Source organism: Equus quagga, chromosome 13 (genome assembly GCF_021613505.1).
Source record: "Equus quagga isolate Etosha38 chromosome 13, UCLA_HA_Equagga_1.0, whole genome shotgun sequence".
In the NCBI taxonomy this organism is placed as follows: domain Eukaryota; kingdom Metazoa; phylum Chordata; class Mammalia; order Perissodactyla; family Equidae; genus Equus; species Equus quagga.
The window spans coordinates 98,730,488-98,742,632 of record NC_060279.1 but is presented as its reverse complement, the minus strand read 5'-3'; the positions used below and the strand labels follow the sequence as shown (position 1 = coordinate 98,742,632).

The window sequence follows — 12,145 nt, the reverse complement described above, 5'->3', positions numbered from 1 at the left end:
GGGAAGTTCAGAGTCCCTGAGGCCCAAGCGGGGTGTCTGGAGACGGGCCGAGGGGCTCGGATGTCAGGAGGAGGGGTTCCTCCATCTCCACACAGCCACCATTGATGTGTTTGTGTGGAGGGAGGGGCACTGAGGTCTGTCTGTCGAGGACAGCAAGGCCACCTGAAGGGCTGGCCAGGCCAGGGCCCCTGCAGGCTCTTCTCCAGGGGCATCTTTCTTCCCGCCGGACTGGAGCTCAGACCCCCGGGAGAGGTACCTGATCCTGGCAGGGCTGCCGGGCGGCAGGGGGTGGGGAGACATGCCTGGTCCCGGGGGCGGGGGGCGGGGGGGGGGAGCTCTGACCCCGCCCCAGTCGGTAGGGCAGCCACAGCCCCACCCATCTCCTGACCATCCACAGCTGGGACCACGGGGACCACCAGAGCCGCTGTTCGAATACTCCAACATTCCCATAGTTCTCGGTAAATAACCACATCACAGCCCCTCCCCTGGACGCTTCAGGCCCCCCACGCCCCAGCCCAGAGCTGTCCCTAATCCAGCTCTGGGGGACTTGCCCATCTTGCTTGGTGGTCGGCCCTGCCAATATCTGGTATCTTCTCTGGCTCAGCCTCATGTCAATCCCTCCACCCCCAAGTTCAGAGTCCTCAGACACCCGGTACCCATTCCACACAAACTCCTATGCGTCCTTCAAAGCCCTGCCTCACTGTCACTTTCTTCAGGAAGCCCTCCTAAATTTCTCCCCCACCCCAAGAGTGAACGGCTCCTCCCACTCCCTGGGCTCCCAAGTGCCTCAGACCACTCAGCACACTTTGCTCTAACCCTCTGCACACAGGCCCTTGTCCCCCACCAGTGTGAACACCTTGATGCCAGGGACCATCTTCTGCTCATCTTTGTGGCCTCGATACCAATGGCCACGCCAGCACATAATAAGTGCCCAATAAAATTCACGGAGCGGACAGATGGTTGGTTCATGGGGTGTCGTGGTGATCTGTGCATCTCCCCTGGCCTAGCGACCATGGGCCAGCGTTCCCACAGGGGCCCTGAGTGCCACCCACATGCCCGGGTCCCGGGAGGTGGGGACAGGATATGAGTCCCGGGGGCGGGAGGCCAACAGGGCCTGTTCTCATGCTCTCTGGCCTGGGAGGAGTGATTCTCCATCTGTCAGGGCCAGCTGCAGGCGCTGGGACACGAGGAGACACGGAGGGGGCGGGGGGGGGGGGGGGGGGCGGGGGGGGGGATGCCCACAACGACCGGGGAGAGGACACACAGGCAAGCAGTGTTATTGTTACAGAACCATTAAATACAACTTACAAACAAGCCAGGATGGCCTGGGGGCGGGGGACATGAGGGCCGTGGAGGCAAGAGAGGGTCAGGGTGGCGCGGTCCAGGCACGGTCCTGTGGGGGGCTCAGGCTGCCGTCCCCCGAGAGGCTGGGCTGGGGGAGGCCTGACTGCTTGTGGAGGCCCCGCAGCTTCCCCAGCAGCTCCTGGATGAAGTCCTGAGGACAGGGTGGGGATGTTGAGGACACAGAGAGGGGTGGGGCCCTACCTGGCCCAGCCCAGCCCAGCCCCTCTGCCCTGGGCCCTCCTTCTCCAGCATCCTGGTCCATGGGAGGACGCGGAGGTGGGTTAGGGAGGGGTAGAGGCTACGGAGATGGAGGAGAATGTGATGGGGGGAGAAAGTGAGATGGAGACAGGGAAAGAGAGCAAAACGGAGAAAGAGACACAGAGAAGGAGAGATGGGGACAGATACGGAGAGAAAGATAGGGAGAGACAGAGACTGATGGGGACAGATATGGAAAGAAAGATAGGGAGAGACAGAGACTGCGAGAGACAGCGAGAGAAAGATGGAGAGAGACAGAGACCCAGACATGGAGACCAAAACAGAGACACAGAGACAAAGCGAGATGCAGAGCTAGAGAGAGAAAGAGAGACAAAGGGACTGAGAAAGATACCGCACCACGGAGACCTCAGCATGCTTCTCAGGCCAAGAGATGACCAGGAGGGTCCCCAGGGACAGAGGCCTGGGCCAGCTCCAGGGCAGACAGACACACAATGACGTTTGTCCCCCAGGCAGCCCAGAGCTGCTTAGAGAAACATGAATATTTTTCCCTTTTAAAGCAGGGAAGGAAGTGGGAGGGGCTGGACCGGGAGCCTCCGGGGCCTGGAAGGATGGGGGCCCCTGAGAGGTGGGGAGGGAGCCCCCGGGTGGCAGAGGCAGGAACAGGGGAGAGGGGCGGGGCAGAGGCAGAAAGGGGAGACAGACAGGGGAGGGTCCTGGGGGAGGAGATCCTGGAGCCCCCGTGGCAGATGGGAGAGAGAGGAGACAGGAGTGGGGAGGACAAAGGACACGCTGGACATGAGAAGAGGGCCCTGAGAGAGACGGGGGCTCCCCCAGCCCCTCTGCGTCCTGGGCACGGCCAGCTCCTCCCTCCTCCAGAGACCCCTCCCAGCAGGGTGCAGGGGCCCAGATCAGGGCCCGGAACAGGGACATCTCACCTCTGTGGGGTTCCTGCAGGACTTCAGGAGTCCCTAAACACCCCCGCCCCACAAAAAGAGAGAAAACAGTAAATGACTAACATCCACACCCCTCCAGCCCCTTCCCTTTTCCAACAAAGCCCCAAGGCAACAAGACAAATGGAAGTCAGACTCCAGGGTGGACTTCCCACATGGCTTCAGGGGAGGAACACAGCCTGAGGTTCTTATAGGGCAATTGGGGGCAGGGTTGATCCAGAGAGGGCAAGAAGGTCACACAGCATTTCCCGCCTCTAGGAGAGCACGGGCCGGAAGAGCAAGGACGCTGCAGCCAGACTTTGACTCCCAGTTCTGCTCCTTCTGAGCTGTGTGACCCTGGGCCAGTAATTAAACCTCTCTGGGCCTCATTTTCCTCATCTGGAAAATGGAGATAATAATAGCGATAATAATGAAATGGAGATAGACCCTTCAGAGAGTTTCGTGAGGATTCAATGAGTTAAGAAGTGTAGAGCAATTGAAACAGGGCACAGCACATAGTTACTGCTCAGTAAACACCTTAACTCGTGCTGTGGTTTTTAGGGAGGTGCGAAGTCGAGGACGGCTTGGCTTCCCTTCCACCTACCTGGAGTTTCCGGCTTCGCTCCTCGTCGCTCTCTAATTCCAACAACTCATCAATGTTGACCTCGTCGGGCATGTCGGCCTCCTAGAGCAGGAGGGCGGGGTGGTCAGGTTCCCCCCCTACACCCGCCTTTGTCCAAGGCTCTTGAGAAGCCCCGCTGGCTCCAGGGACCAGCTGGCGGCTTCCGGAGCAATAATGTGGCAGTCAGAGACAGCACTGACTAGGCGGGACATCTGGGCCTTGGGGGGAGGAGTGACAGATGGGGTGACAGAGGCCCAGGGGCCTGTACCAGCTCGGATGCTGGGCCCCTGGGCCCTGGAGCCTCGAGGCTGGCACGGGTCTCCCTCCTTGGCCCCAGTTCCCACAGCAGGACACAGGCCCGGTCCAGTCTTGGAATGCGGGATTCTGGGCTTCAGGAGAGGGGCTGGCTCTGCCCTTTCAAGGAGAAGTCTAAGCACTACGTGCAGGGGAGGGCAGCGGGCAAGCCCGAGCCTGCTGGGGGCCGCCCTGGCCCAGGGGACAGGAATGGTGGGGAGGGCTCGGGGCCAACCCCGTGGACCAAAGCAAATCCCCATGAGTCCAGGAAGATGACCACTGAGGCCCCCAAGGTGGGTGGATGGGTGGGTGGGATGAGCCAGGAGCCCAACTTTGAGCAGCCAAGAGGGGGACTCCTAGAATGGCCTCTCGGGGCAGAGGGCCAGCTGCAAGCTGGCTCAGCACCCCTGTGGGGGACAGGACCCAGCTGTCGGGGCAAAAAATCCGAGGCCACATATTTTTCCTTCCCCCATCCAAAGTCCTGCTGACTTCTCACAGGCACCAGGGCTGGGTGGTGGGGGCTGAGCGTATGGAGCACAGGGCTCAGCAAAGGATGGAAGGTGTATAAGGGTGTTACACGCCTGTGGCAGTCTCTGCGTACGAGCCAGAGCTGATGTCAAGGGCCAGGGCAGGCGTGAGGGTGCAGAGGGATGTGGCATCGTGTGGGGGGCTGGCACAAGGGCCTATAGTTCTGCGGGTGTGAGGCGTGTGGCTCTCACTCAGCTGTGCTCGTCTCATCGTCATGGGTCTCGGGCAGCCGTTGTGCCCCCAGTCTGAGGACGACCTCATAGGAGGCACCTACCATCCGTACGAGCCCACCTGTGTGTCTGAGAACAGAGGGGCCTCGGGTCACTGGGAGGGGCCGTGACTTCTCCCACCTTCGTGCTGAGCGGGGGATTCATGCGTCCTGTGTCCGGGGACTTGTACGACCATCCGTGTCTGTGGTTGTGTTCCGCAGCATGTGTGTGTTGTACAAAGTGTGACTTCAAGCAGAGACTCAGGTGGAAGGTGCATGTCTGTCTGTTGCTTGTGTGTCAGCAGATGAGGCTGTAGCTTATGTCCCGTGTGCCCAGGGGCAGCTGTAGTTTCTGCCGTTGTGTGTCTGGACCCACAGCTTCCGCAGAGCTCTGTCTGGGGGTGGCTATCATGTCTGTTAGTTTATGTCTGAGTGGCTGCAGGATCTGTCATTGTGTTTGCATGTGGTTGTGTTTCGCCTGTAGGAGATAATGGATGGTTGTTCCTTGAGATATTCGGAGTCCGGGGGTAGCTGCTGTAGCTTGCACTGTCTGTGAGTCCTACAGCTTGTGCCAGTGTGTATCTATCACAGCCGTAGGTGGAGTCCTTTTGTGTGGGTGTAGTTGTGTGTCTGCACGTGGCTGTGGTCTGTGCTATTGTGTCTGTGGGTGCCTGCAGCTGTAGCATATGTTGATCTGTAAGTGACCACAGCTTTCGTCCTTGAGAGTCTGTGTATGGCTGTCGCTCCTATCACTGTGTCTGTGAGAGGCCATGGCCTGTCATCCGGCACGTCTGTGAATGCTGCTGCTTCCTTTGCTGTGTGTCCCTGTGTGGCTGTATCTCTGCTGTCACCATGTCTATGTTTGGCTTTAAGACATCCTCCTCCCCCCACCCTTTCTCCAGATAGAGCCACTTTGCCTCCTCGCCCCTCCCATGCTAACCCTTGGCCCTGCCCAGGTGTCTGGACACATCTCTGGAGACTGAAGCGTGTGTGTCCACAAGCAGAGCGCCATCGAGGCTGGATGGCGGGGCCAGTGGGGCCAGCGAGCGCCTGGCCCGGGCTGTGCATCCTCTGGCGTGAGCGGGGCTGCGTGTGCCCCAAGAGCACAAGCACCCGGAAACCCCCGAGGGCCGGGGCGTCCGGCCGGGGTCTGCGGGTCCGGGCCGGCCCCACGCCCCACGCCCCTCGTCACCTCACCCTGCCGCGGTACAGCTCCTCCAAGCGCCCGTCGATCCACTTCTCCACGTCCAGGCGCCGCTGCAGCTCCCGCCGGTCGTACTTGACGGTGACACGCGCGTGCCGCTTCTGCAGCCCCCGGGGGCTGCCCCCCGGGCCGCGGGCCCGCGCCGGAGCCTGCAGCTTGCTCAGCACCCGCTTACCCAGCCGCTGCGCTGCCATCGCGGTGCTCCCGGGCCGGCCCCGCGCCGCGCTGTGCGCCCGCGCCTCGCGCCCGGGCCTCCACCGGCTGGACGGGGCGGGGCCGGCCGGGGGCGGGGTCTCGGGCTCGCTGGGGGAGGGGAGGACGGCCCCGCCCCGCCCCGGCCTCAGTTTCCCCGCCTGCAGCGCGAGCACTGGCCGCTGCGCCGGCGTGGAGCACGCCTCCGGGCACGGCTCAGGTGTGGGCGGGTCCCCGAGCCCCGGGCCCGGCAGGGCGGCGGGGTCTCCCGGGGCCGGGCTCCCGGGGGCGGGGTCCCGGGACGGGCGCTCGGGACCGGCTTGTCTGCGCCCTCTGGCGGCTGCAAGGGATGGTGCAGGAGCCCCGGTGCCACATTCTTTCTCAGCAAGGAAAAGTCAAGCCGTGTCCCCACCGCTCATCATTTATTCGTTCTTTCATTTATTCGCTCATCCCTGCGTCCATTCGTTCACTTATTCACTCTATTCAAAGAATGTTCATTCGACATCGTGACATCTGGGCTGTTAGCCCATCTCTCTTTCTCTCTCTCTCATATCACACTCTTTACGCCAGATCGCATCCAGGGGGTCCTCTCTCCCCCAGGTCATTCCAGGTTCCCCCTCCCCAGTCTCTCTCCCCACGGGTTCCTTAGTGACCTGTGCAGAGGGAGACGGCCGCTGCGCCCTTCAGTCCTCTCAGCTTTCTGTAGCTATTTATATAGCAAAATCTCGATAAGATGTCTTCTCCCCAAATACACACACACACACACACACACATGTTACCAGGCAGTGTTCAAGGCCCTGGGGATAGAGCAGTGGACAAGACAGACAAGCCTGGTCCTCATGGAGCTGACGTTCTTGTGGTGGAGACAGGCAGTAAACATAAGTAAGTACAGTATATTATACAGTTTATTAGAATATGATAAATTCTGTGGAGAAATAGGAAGCTGAAGAGAAGTGGAGTGAGGGTGGGGCCGCACTTTTATTGAGGGGGACCAGAGCAGTCCTTTACTTTACAAGTCTGCTCACTTCTAATTATAAGCTGCAAGAATGATACTTTAAAACTTAAATTTGGCCGTGTCCCTCCCCCGCTTAAAACTATCCATAATTAGCCAATGGTTTCTTAGATATGGCACCAAAAGTACAAGCAACAAGAGAAAAAATAAAGTGGCCACCATCAAAATTACAAACTTCTGTGTTTCAGAAGACATCAGCAAAGTGAAGAGGAGAGATGACCCACAGAATGGGAGGAAAAAATTGCAAATAATCTATCAGCTAAAGTACTCATACCTACAATAAATAAAGGTGTGCAACTCACAAATAGTAAGACAAATAACCCAATTAAAAAATGGACAAAGGATCTGAATAGACATTTCTCTTAAAAATTTACAAAAGCCGATGAGCACATGAAAAGATGCTCAACATCATTAGCCAGCAGGAAAATGCAAAGGAAAACCACAGGGAGCTACCACTTCACACCCAGCAGGATGGCTATACATTTTTTAAATGGAGAACACCAAGTGTTGGCAAGGAGGTGGAGAAGTCGGAACCCTCACACATTGGCAGTGGGAATGTGAAATGGTGCAGCCACTTTGGAAAACAGTCTGGCAGTTCCTCAAAAGGTCAGGGTTACCATAGGGACTTGCCCGGCAAGTCCACTCTTAGAGACGTACCAGAGAATGGAAGACAAATGTTCACACGGAAATGTGTCTGTGAATGTTCACAGCAGCATTGTTCATAACAACCCAGCCCACCAAGCAATGAGCCGATAAATAAGATGTGGTGTATCCATACAACGCAGTGTTATTTGGCAAGAAAAAGAAAGTAGGTTTTTATACACACTACAACATGGATGAAGCTTGAAAACATGCTAAGCGGGAGAAGTCAGACACAAAAGGCCACGTGTGGTCTGACTCTATTTGTATGAAATGTTCAGAACAGGCAAGTCCACAGACGGAAAACAGGTTAGTGGCTGCCTGGAACTGAGAGAATGGGGGAGAATGGGAAGTGACTGCCGAAGAGGCTGGGGTTTCTTTGGAGGATGATGAAATGTTCTGTAATTGATTGTGGTGTAGTTGCACAACCCTATGACCACATTAAAAACCATTGAACTGTACAGTTTAAAGGGTGAATTGTGTGGTAGGCGAGATATACCTCATTAAAGCTGTTATTTTAAAAACAAAAAAGAAAACAACTGTCCAGAGCTCCTCATTGCCCTGAGGCTGAAGGCCAAGCTCCTAAATTTACAATCACCGCTCTGCCAGGCACGTCCTCATCTCAGCCTCTTCATACTGGCAGTTCCCTCTGTCAGGAAGGGTCGTCCTAGGATGATATCGACAGGGCTCGCTCCTTCATCTCCCCCAAAGGCACCTGTGCAGGGAGGTCTTCCCTGACCGCCCTGCTTCATATTGCAATTCCTCTGCCCTTTACCTGGCTCTCTGTTTCATCCGTAACACTCATTATCTTTTTTTTTTTTTTTTTTGCTGTGGAAGAGTTGCCCTGGGCTAACACCTGTTGCTAATCTTCCTCTTTTTTCTTTGCTTGAGGAAGAATAGCCCTGAGCTAACATCCATGCCAGGTCTTCCTCCACTTTATATGTGGGTTGCCCCCTCAGCATGGCTGAAAAGTGGTATACGTCTGTGCCGAGGATCCGAACCCGTGAACGAGGGCCGCCAAAGCAGAGCACGCCAAACTTAACCACTACGCAACCCCCTCACTATCTTTTAACATTGTGTGTAATTTACTCATTTTCTTTATTGTCCATTTTCCAACTAGTGGTGTACCAAAGGGAGGGCAATGGGAGTGGTCCACCTTGGGGACAGGCAAAAAGGGGTGCGCTGTCTAGATAAGAATTTAAACATAATAATAAAACTGACCAAAAGTTGGTCAAGTTTTTCCTATAGCACGAACTGACAATTCTACATGGTATCACTGATAACATGATCCTCCCACCCCCAGGAGAAAACCTCTTGTTAGTCTTATAATTGTCACTTACTAAACAATTCATGCAATTACTGTTCAGTTTTAATAATATACATGTAAGCTTCTAATTAGATATTTTTATTACTCTACCCTTTCATAAACATTGGATCTCTATTAGTTTTCTAGCGCCGTATAATAAGTTACCACAAACTTAGTGCCTTAAAACAGCACACACTTATTATCTCACAGTGTTGCTGGATCCAGGCCAGTCATGGCTTAGCTGGGCCCTCGGCTCCAGGGTCTCACCAGGCTGCCATCCAGATGTCAGCTGGGGCTGCTGTCTCATCAGGGGTTCAAACGGGGCAAAATCTGCTTCCACCTGCTTGAGGTTGTAGGGAGGAGGTCTTCATTTTCTTTTTTTTTTTTTTCCTTAGAGGAAGATTAGCCCTGAGCTAACCACTGCCAATCCTCCTCTTTTTGCTGAGGAAGACTGGCCCTGAGCTAACATCCGTGCCCATCTTCATCCACTTTCTATGTTAGATGCCTCCCACAGCATGGCTTGCCAAGCTGTGGCATGTCCACACCCGGATCTGAACCGGTGAACCCCGGGCCGCTGAAGCAGGACGTGCGCACTTAACCGCTGCGCCACTGGGCCGGCCCCAGTCTTCATTTTCTTGCTGGCTATCAGTGGGGGCTGCTCGCTGCTCCTGGAGGCTGCTGACAGTTCCTTCAATGTGGGCTTCTCCGTAGGTCCTCTCACAGTGTGGCAGCTTATTTCCTTCAAAGCCAGCAATGGAGAGTCTCTCTTGCCCGTCCACTGAGACGGAGTCTTACACCATGTAACGTCATCACAAACCTCCTTTGCCGTATTCTCTTAGTGAGAAGCACATCCCAGGACCTGCCCACACTTGAGAAGGGGGGATTATACCGTCTATGAACATGGGGGCTGCTCAACCTCTGTTTGCCAGAGTATTCTATAGGGAAGTTACTGGAGAGAACTCCTAGGTATACTGTTGACCTCTGACATATGAAGACTCAGCTATATGTGTTCATTTTGAAAATAAGTTCATAACAATTTGGAGTCATTTGGGCTTGTATCACGCACAGTTTCAATCTTCAATCTCTGTGATTCTACATGGTCTTGTGTTTAAGTAATAGATTAGAAATTAAAATGAGGGGCCCGCCTGGTGGCACAGCAGTGAAGTTCACACATTCTGCTTTGGCGGCCTGGGGTTCACCAGTTCGGATCCCAGGTGCGGACATGGCACCACTTGGCAAGCCATGCTGTGGCAGGCATCCCACATATAAAGTAGAGGAAGATGGGTACAGATGTTAGCTCAGGGCCAGTCTTCCTCAGCAAAAAAAGAGGAGGATTGGTGGCAGATGTTAGCTCAGGGCTAATCTTTCTCACACACACACAAAAAAGGAAGTTAAAATGATAGTGTTACCGAACCAGGTTCGTTTTGCCCGCTGCACAATTATGCCAATCACCAAGACGATGAGTTTGCAAAGAGAAAGGATTTAATCACAAGGCAGCCAAGCAAGGAGGCAGGAGAATCAGTCTCAGGTCCACCTCCTTGAAAATGAGGACTCAGGGATATTTATGGGGTCGGGGGAGAGGTGGTCTGAATGTGGGGATAGACGTCGAGAGGTGAGGAGAGGTGAGGTAGCTGATGATCCGCACAAGCGTAGTCCAGCTACATGGCTCTTCACAGGACACGTGTTCACAAAATGGCCCTGTTCCCATGATCTGAGGGTGGCATTTTTAGCTCCCTGACGTCAAAGAGTCGTTTATCAGTCATCCGTGCAGGCCCACAGGCCCCGTTGATGAGTTGGTGGTCTCAGCTGGCCTGAACTGCACAAGGAGTCAACTCTCAATTCCTGAAAAACCTGAGCACCCCACCCGTTACCAGGGTGACCCATGCGTCAGAGATGCTATCTGTAGGGTGAGTTTCAGTAACACATTATCTAACGACTTTTGCAAACAGACAGCTAAGCCTAGTTAAAGCAAGTTGGCCCCCAGTTTCAGTAGCACAAGGATCGGAAGGATGAAGAAACTATTCTGTCATTCTACGTATTCTTTTGGAGTTTTCTGTTTAAAACTGAAAACAGTGAATCAGGGTACGAACTGCAAGGTGTAATATTTTTATTTGGTAAGTGTAAATTTTCATTCATACGTGCAATATTTTACTGAATTTGAGTAATATCTTTAAAATGGAAATTTATTCATTTTCAATAGTTAATTTTGAAATGAAAGAACAAATAATGATTCTTCTGTGCTTATTACTGAAAATAATTTTCTGGTAGAGAGGAGATATAAAAAATGATCTGCTCCAGGTGTCGAACAGGCTGGTTTCACCACTGTCCCCAAGACGATCAAGGGAGTTCCAAAAGGGCAGGAACTCTGCCGCGTCCACAGCTGTCTGTTCTCCAGGGTTTCAGACAGGACCTGGCTGGCAGTGGGTGCTCAGTGAACGGGTGGACGCGTGAATGGATGAACGAATAGGCCCTGCCTCCTCTCCAGCCTGCCCCCTCACCCCAGTCCTCTCCGTCTTCCAGCTCAAGCCCTGGGAGGGGGTGGGGCTGGGGTCAGGTGCTGGAGAGACCTTTGGCTTCACATTCAGACTCCTGACCTTGAGTCCCAGGACCTCACTCCAAGATAAAAGAGGAAGGCTGGCATGAAACAATTGTTATGGTAAACACCATTTGGATAAGAGTCGAGGCTCTTCACATATTATTATGTCAGGAGGGAGGCTGAAGAGCCGGCTGAAGTGCTCCTGGAACACCCTGATGTCTTTCTTGCCTCAGGACTTTTGCATCTGCTGTTCATGATGCTTGGAATGTTGTCCATAAGCCCTTATCCTTCAGGGTTCATGATCAAAGCCACCTCCCCCTGGAGCCCCTCCTCCAACACCCAGTTCAAATGGTCTCCTGTTATTTTCCATTCCAGCCCCCAATGCATGTCCCTCCTAGCACTGTTAGTTGTTTTCAATAATAATGCATCTATTTTAATTATCCCGTTGGTTATTCTCTACTCCTATACCTGCTGCACTCCCTCCCCCTTTCGAAAATCAGCTCATATACACCTCTTCTAAGAAGCCCACCTATGGGGCAGTCCTGTGGCCTAGCAGTTAAGTTTGGCTGGCTCTGCTTTGGCAGCCCAGGTTCCTGGGTTTGGATCCGTGGCATGGACCTATACCACTTGTCAGCCATGTTGTGGCAGCGACCCACAGATAAAACAGATGAAGACTGGCAACAGATGTTAGCTCAGGGCCAATCTTCCTTAGCAAAAAAAATTAAAAAAAAGAAGCCCACCTACTCTGGGTTAGGTGTCTCCTCTGGGCTTCCCTCCTTTCAGGCTGATTACTCTGCCTGTGCTTCCCCATCACAGCCAACACCTATCCCTGCCTAGTGAAGCATTTTCTTCGTCTCAGGACTGGCAACCTCGGAGGCAGGGCCTGGGCTTGCTGTTCATTCAGGGGCCGATCACCTCCTCTGGAACACCTCCCTGACCCTCTCTCACGCTGAATGGGGCTCCCATCATGCCCTGCCCTTCCACCACCCCAGCCTGTGGTCACTCAGGCTGTGCTTCCCGCATCACATCCCTAACCACTCTGCCCTATGCTTCCGTCATCACCACCCTGGGCTGTTCCTGCCTCGTGACGCAGGGACCAGTCTGGCGTGGTCGCC

The 12,145-nt window shown here is 54.4% G+C and overlaps 1 protein-coding gene across 1 annotated transcript; it reads right to left on the bottom strand.

Annotated features, from left to right (window-relative positions):
* Positions 1 to 1,261: 1,261 nt before the first annotated feature.
* On the bottom strand, positions 1,262 to 5,686 carry PPP1R14A (protein phosphatase 1 regulatory inhibitor subunit 14A). Its single transcript, XM_046680481.1, has 4 exons — positions 5,339 to 5,686; positions 3,094 to 3,174; positions 2,496 to 2,528; positions 1,262 to 1,495 (listed from the first exon to the last, which is right to left on the bottom strand). The coding sequence occupies exons 1-4, from the start codon at positions 5,537 to 5,539 to the stop codon at positions 1,367 to 1,369; spliced, it is 444 nt and encodes a 147-aa protein (XP_046536437.1). The 5' UTR covers positions 5,540 to 5,686; the 3' UTR covers positions 1,262 to 1,366.
* Positions 5,687 to 12,145: the final 6,459 nt, after the last annotated feature.

What these genes read in the sequence shown, in the direction of transcription:
- PPP1R14A (XM_046680481.1), bottom strand. Translation starts at nt 5,539, where the DNA reads ATGGCAGCGCAGCGGCTGGGTAAGCGGGTGCTGAGCAAGCTGCAGGCT. An exon ending in AGGAGCTGTACCGCGGCAGG is followed by an intron (nt 3,175 to 5,338) that starts GTGAGGTGACGA and finishes CTCCTGCTCTAG; the next exon opens with GAGGCCGACATGCCCGACGA. An exon ending in CCTGCAGGAACCCCACAGAG is followed by an intron (nt 1,496 to 2,495) that starts GTGAGATGTCCC and finishes CCCTGTCCTCAG; the next exon opens with GACTTCATCCAGGAGCTGCT.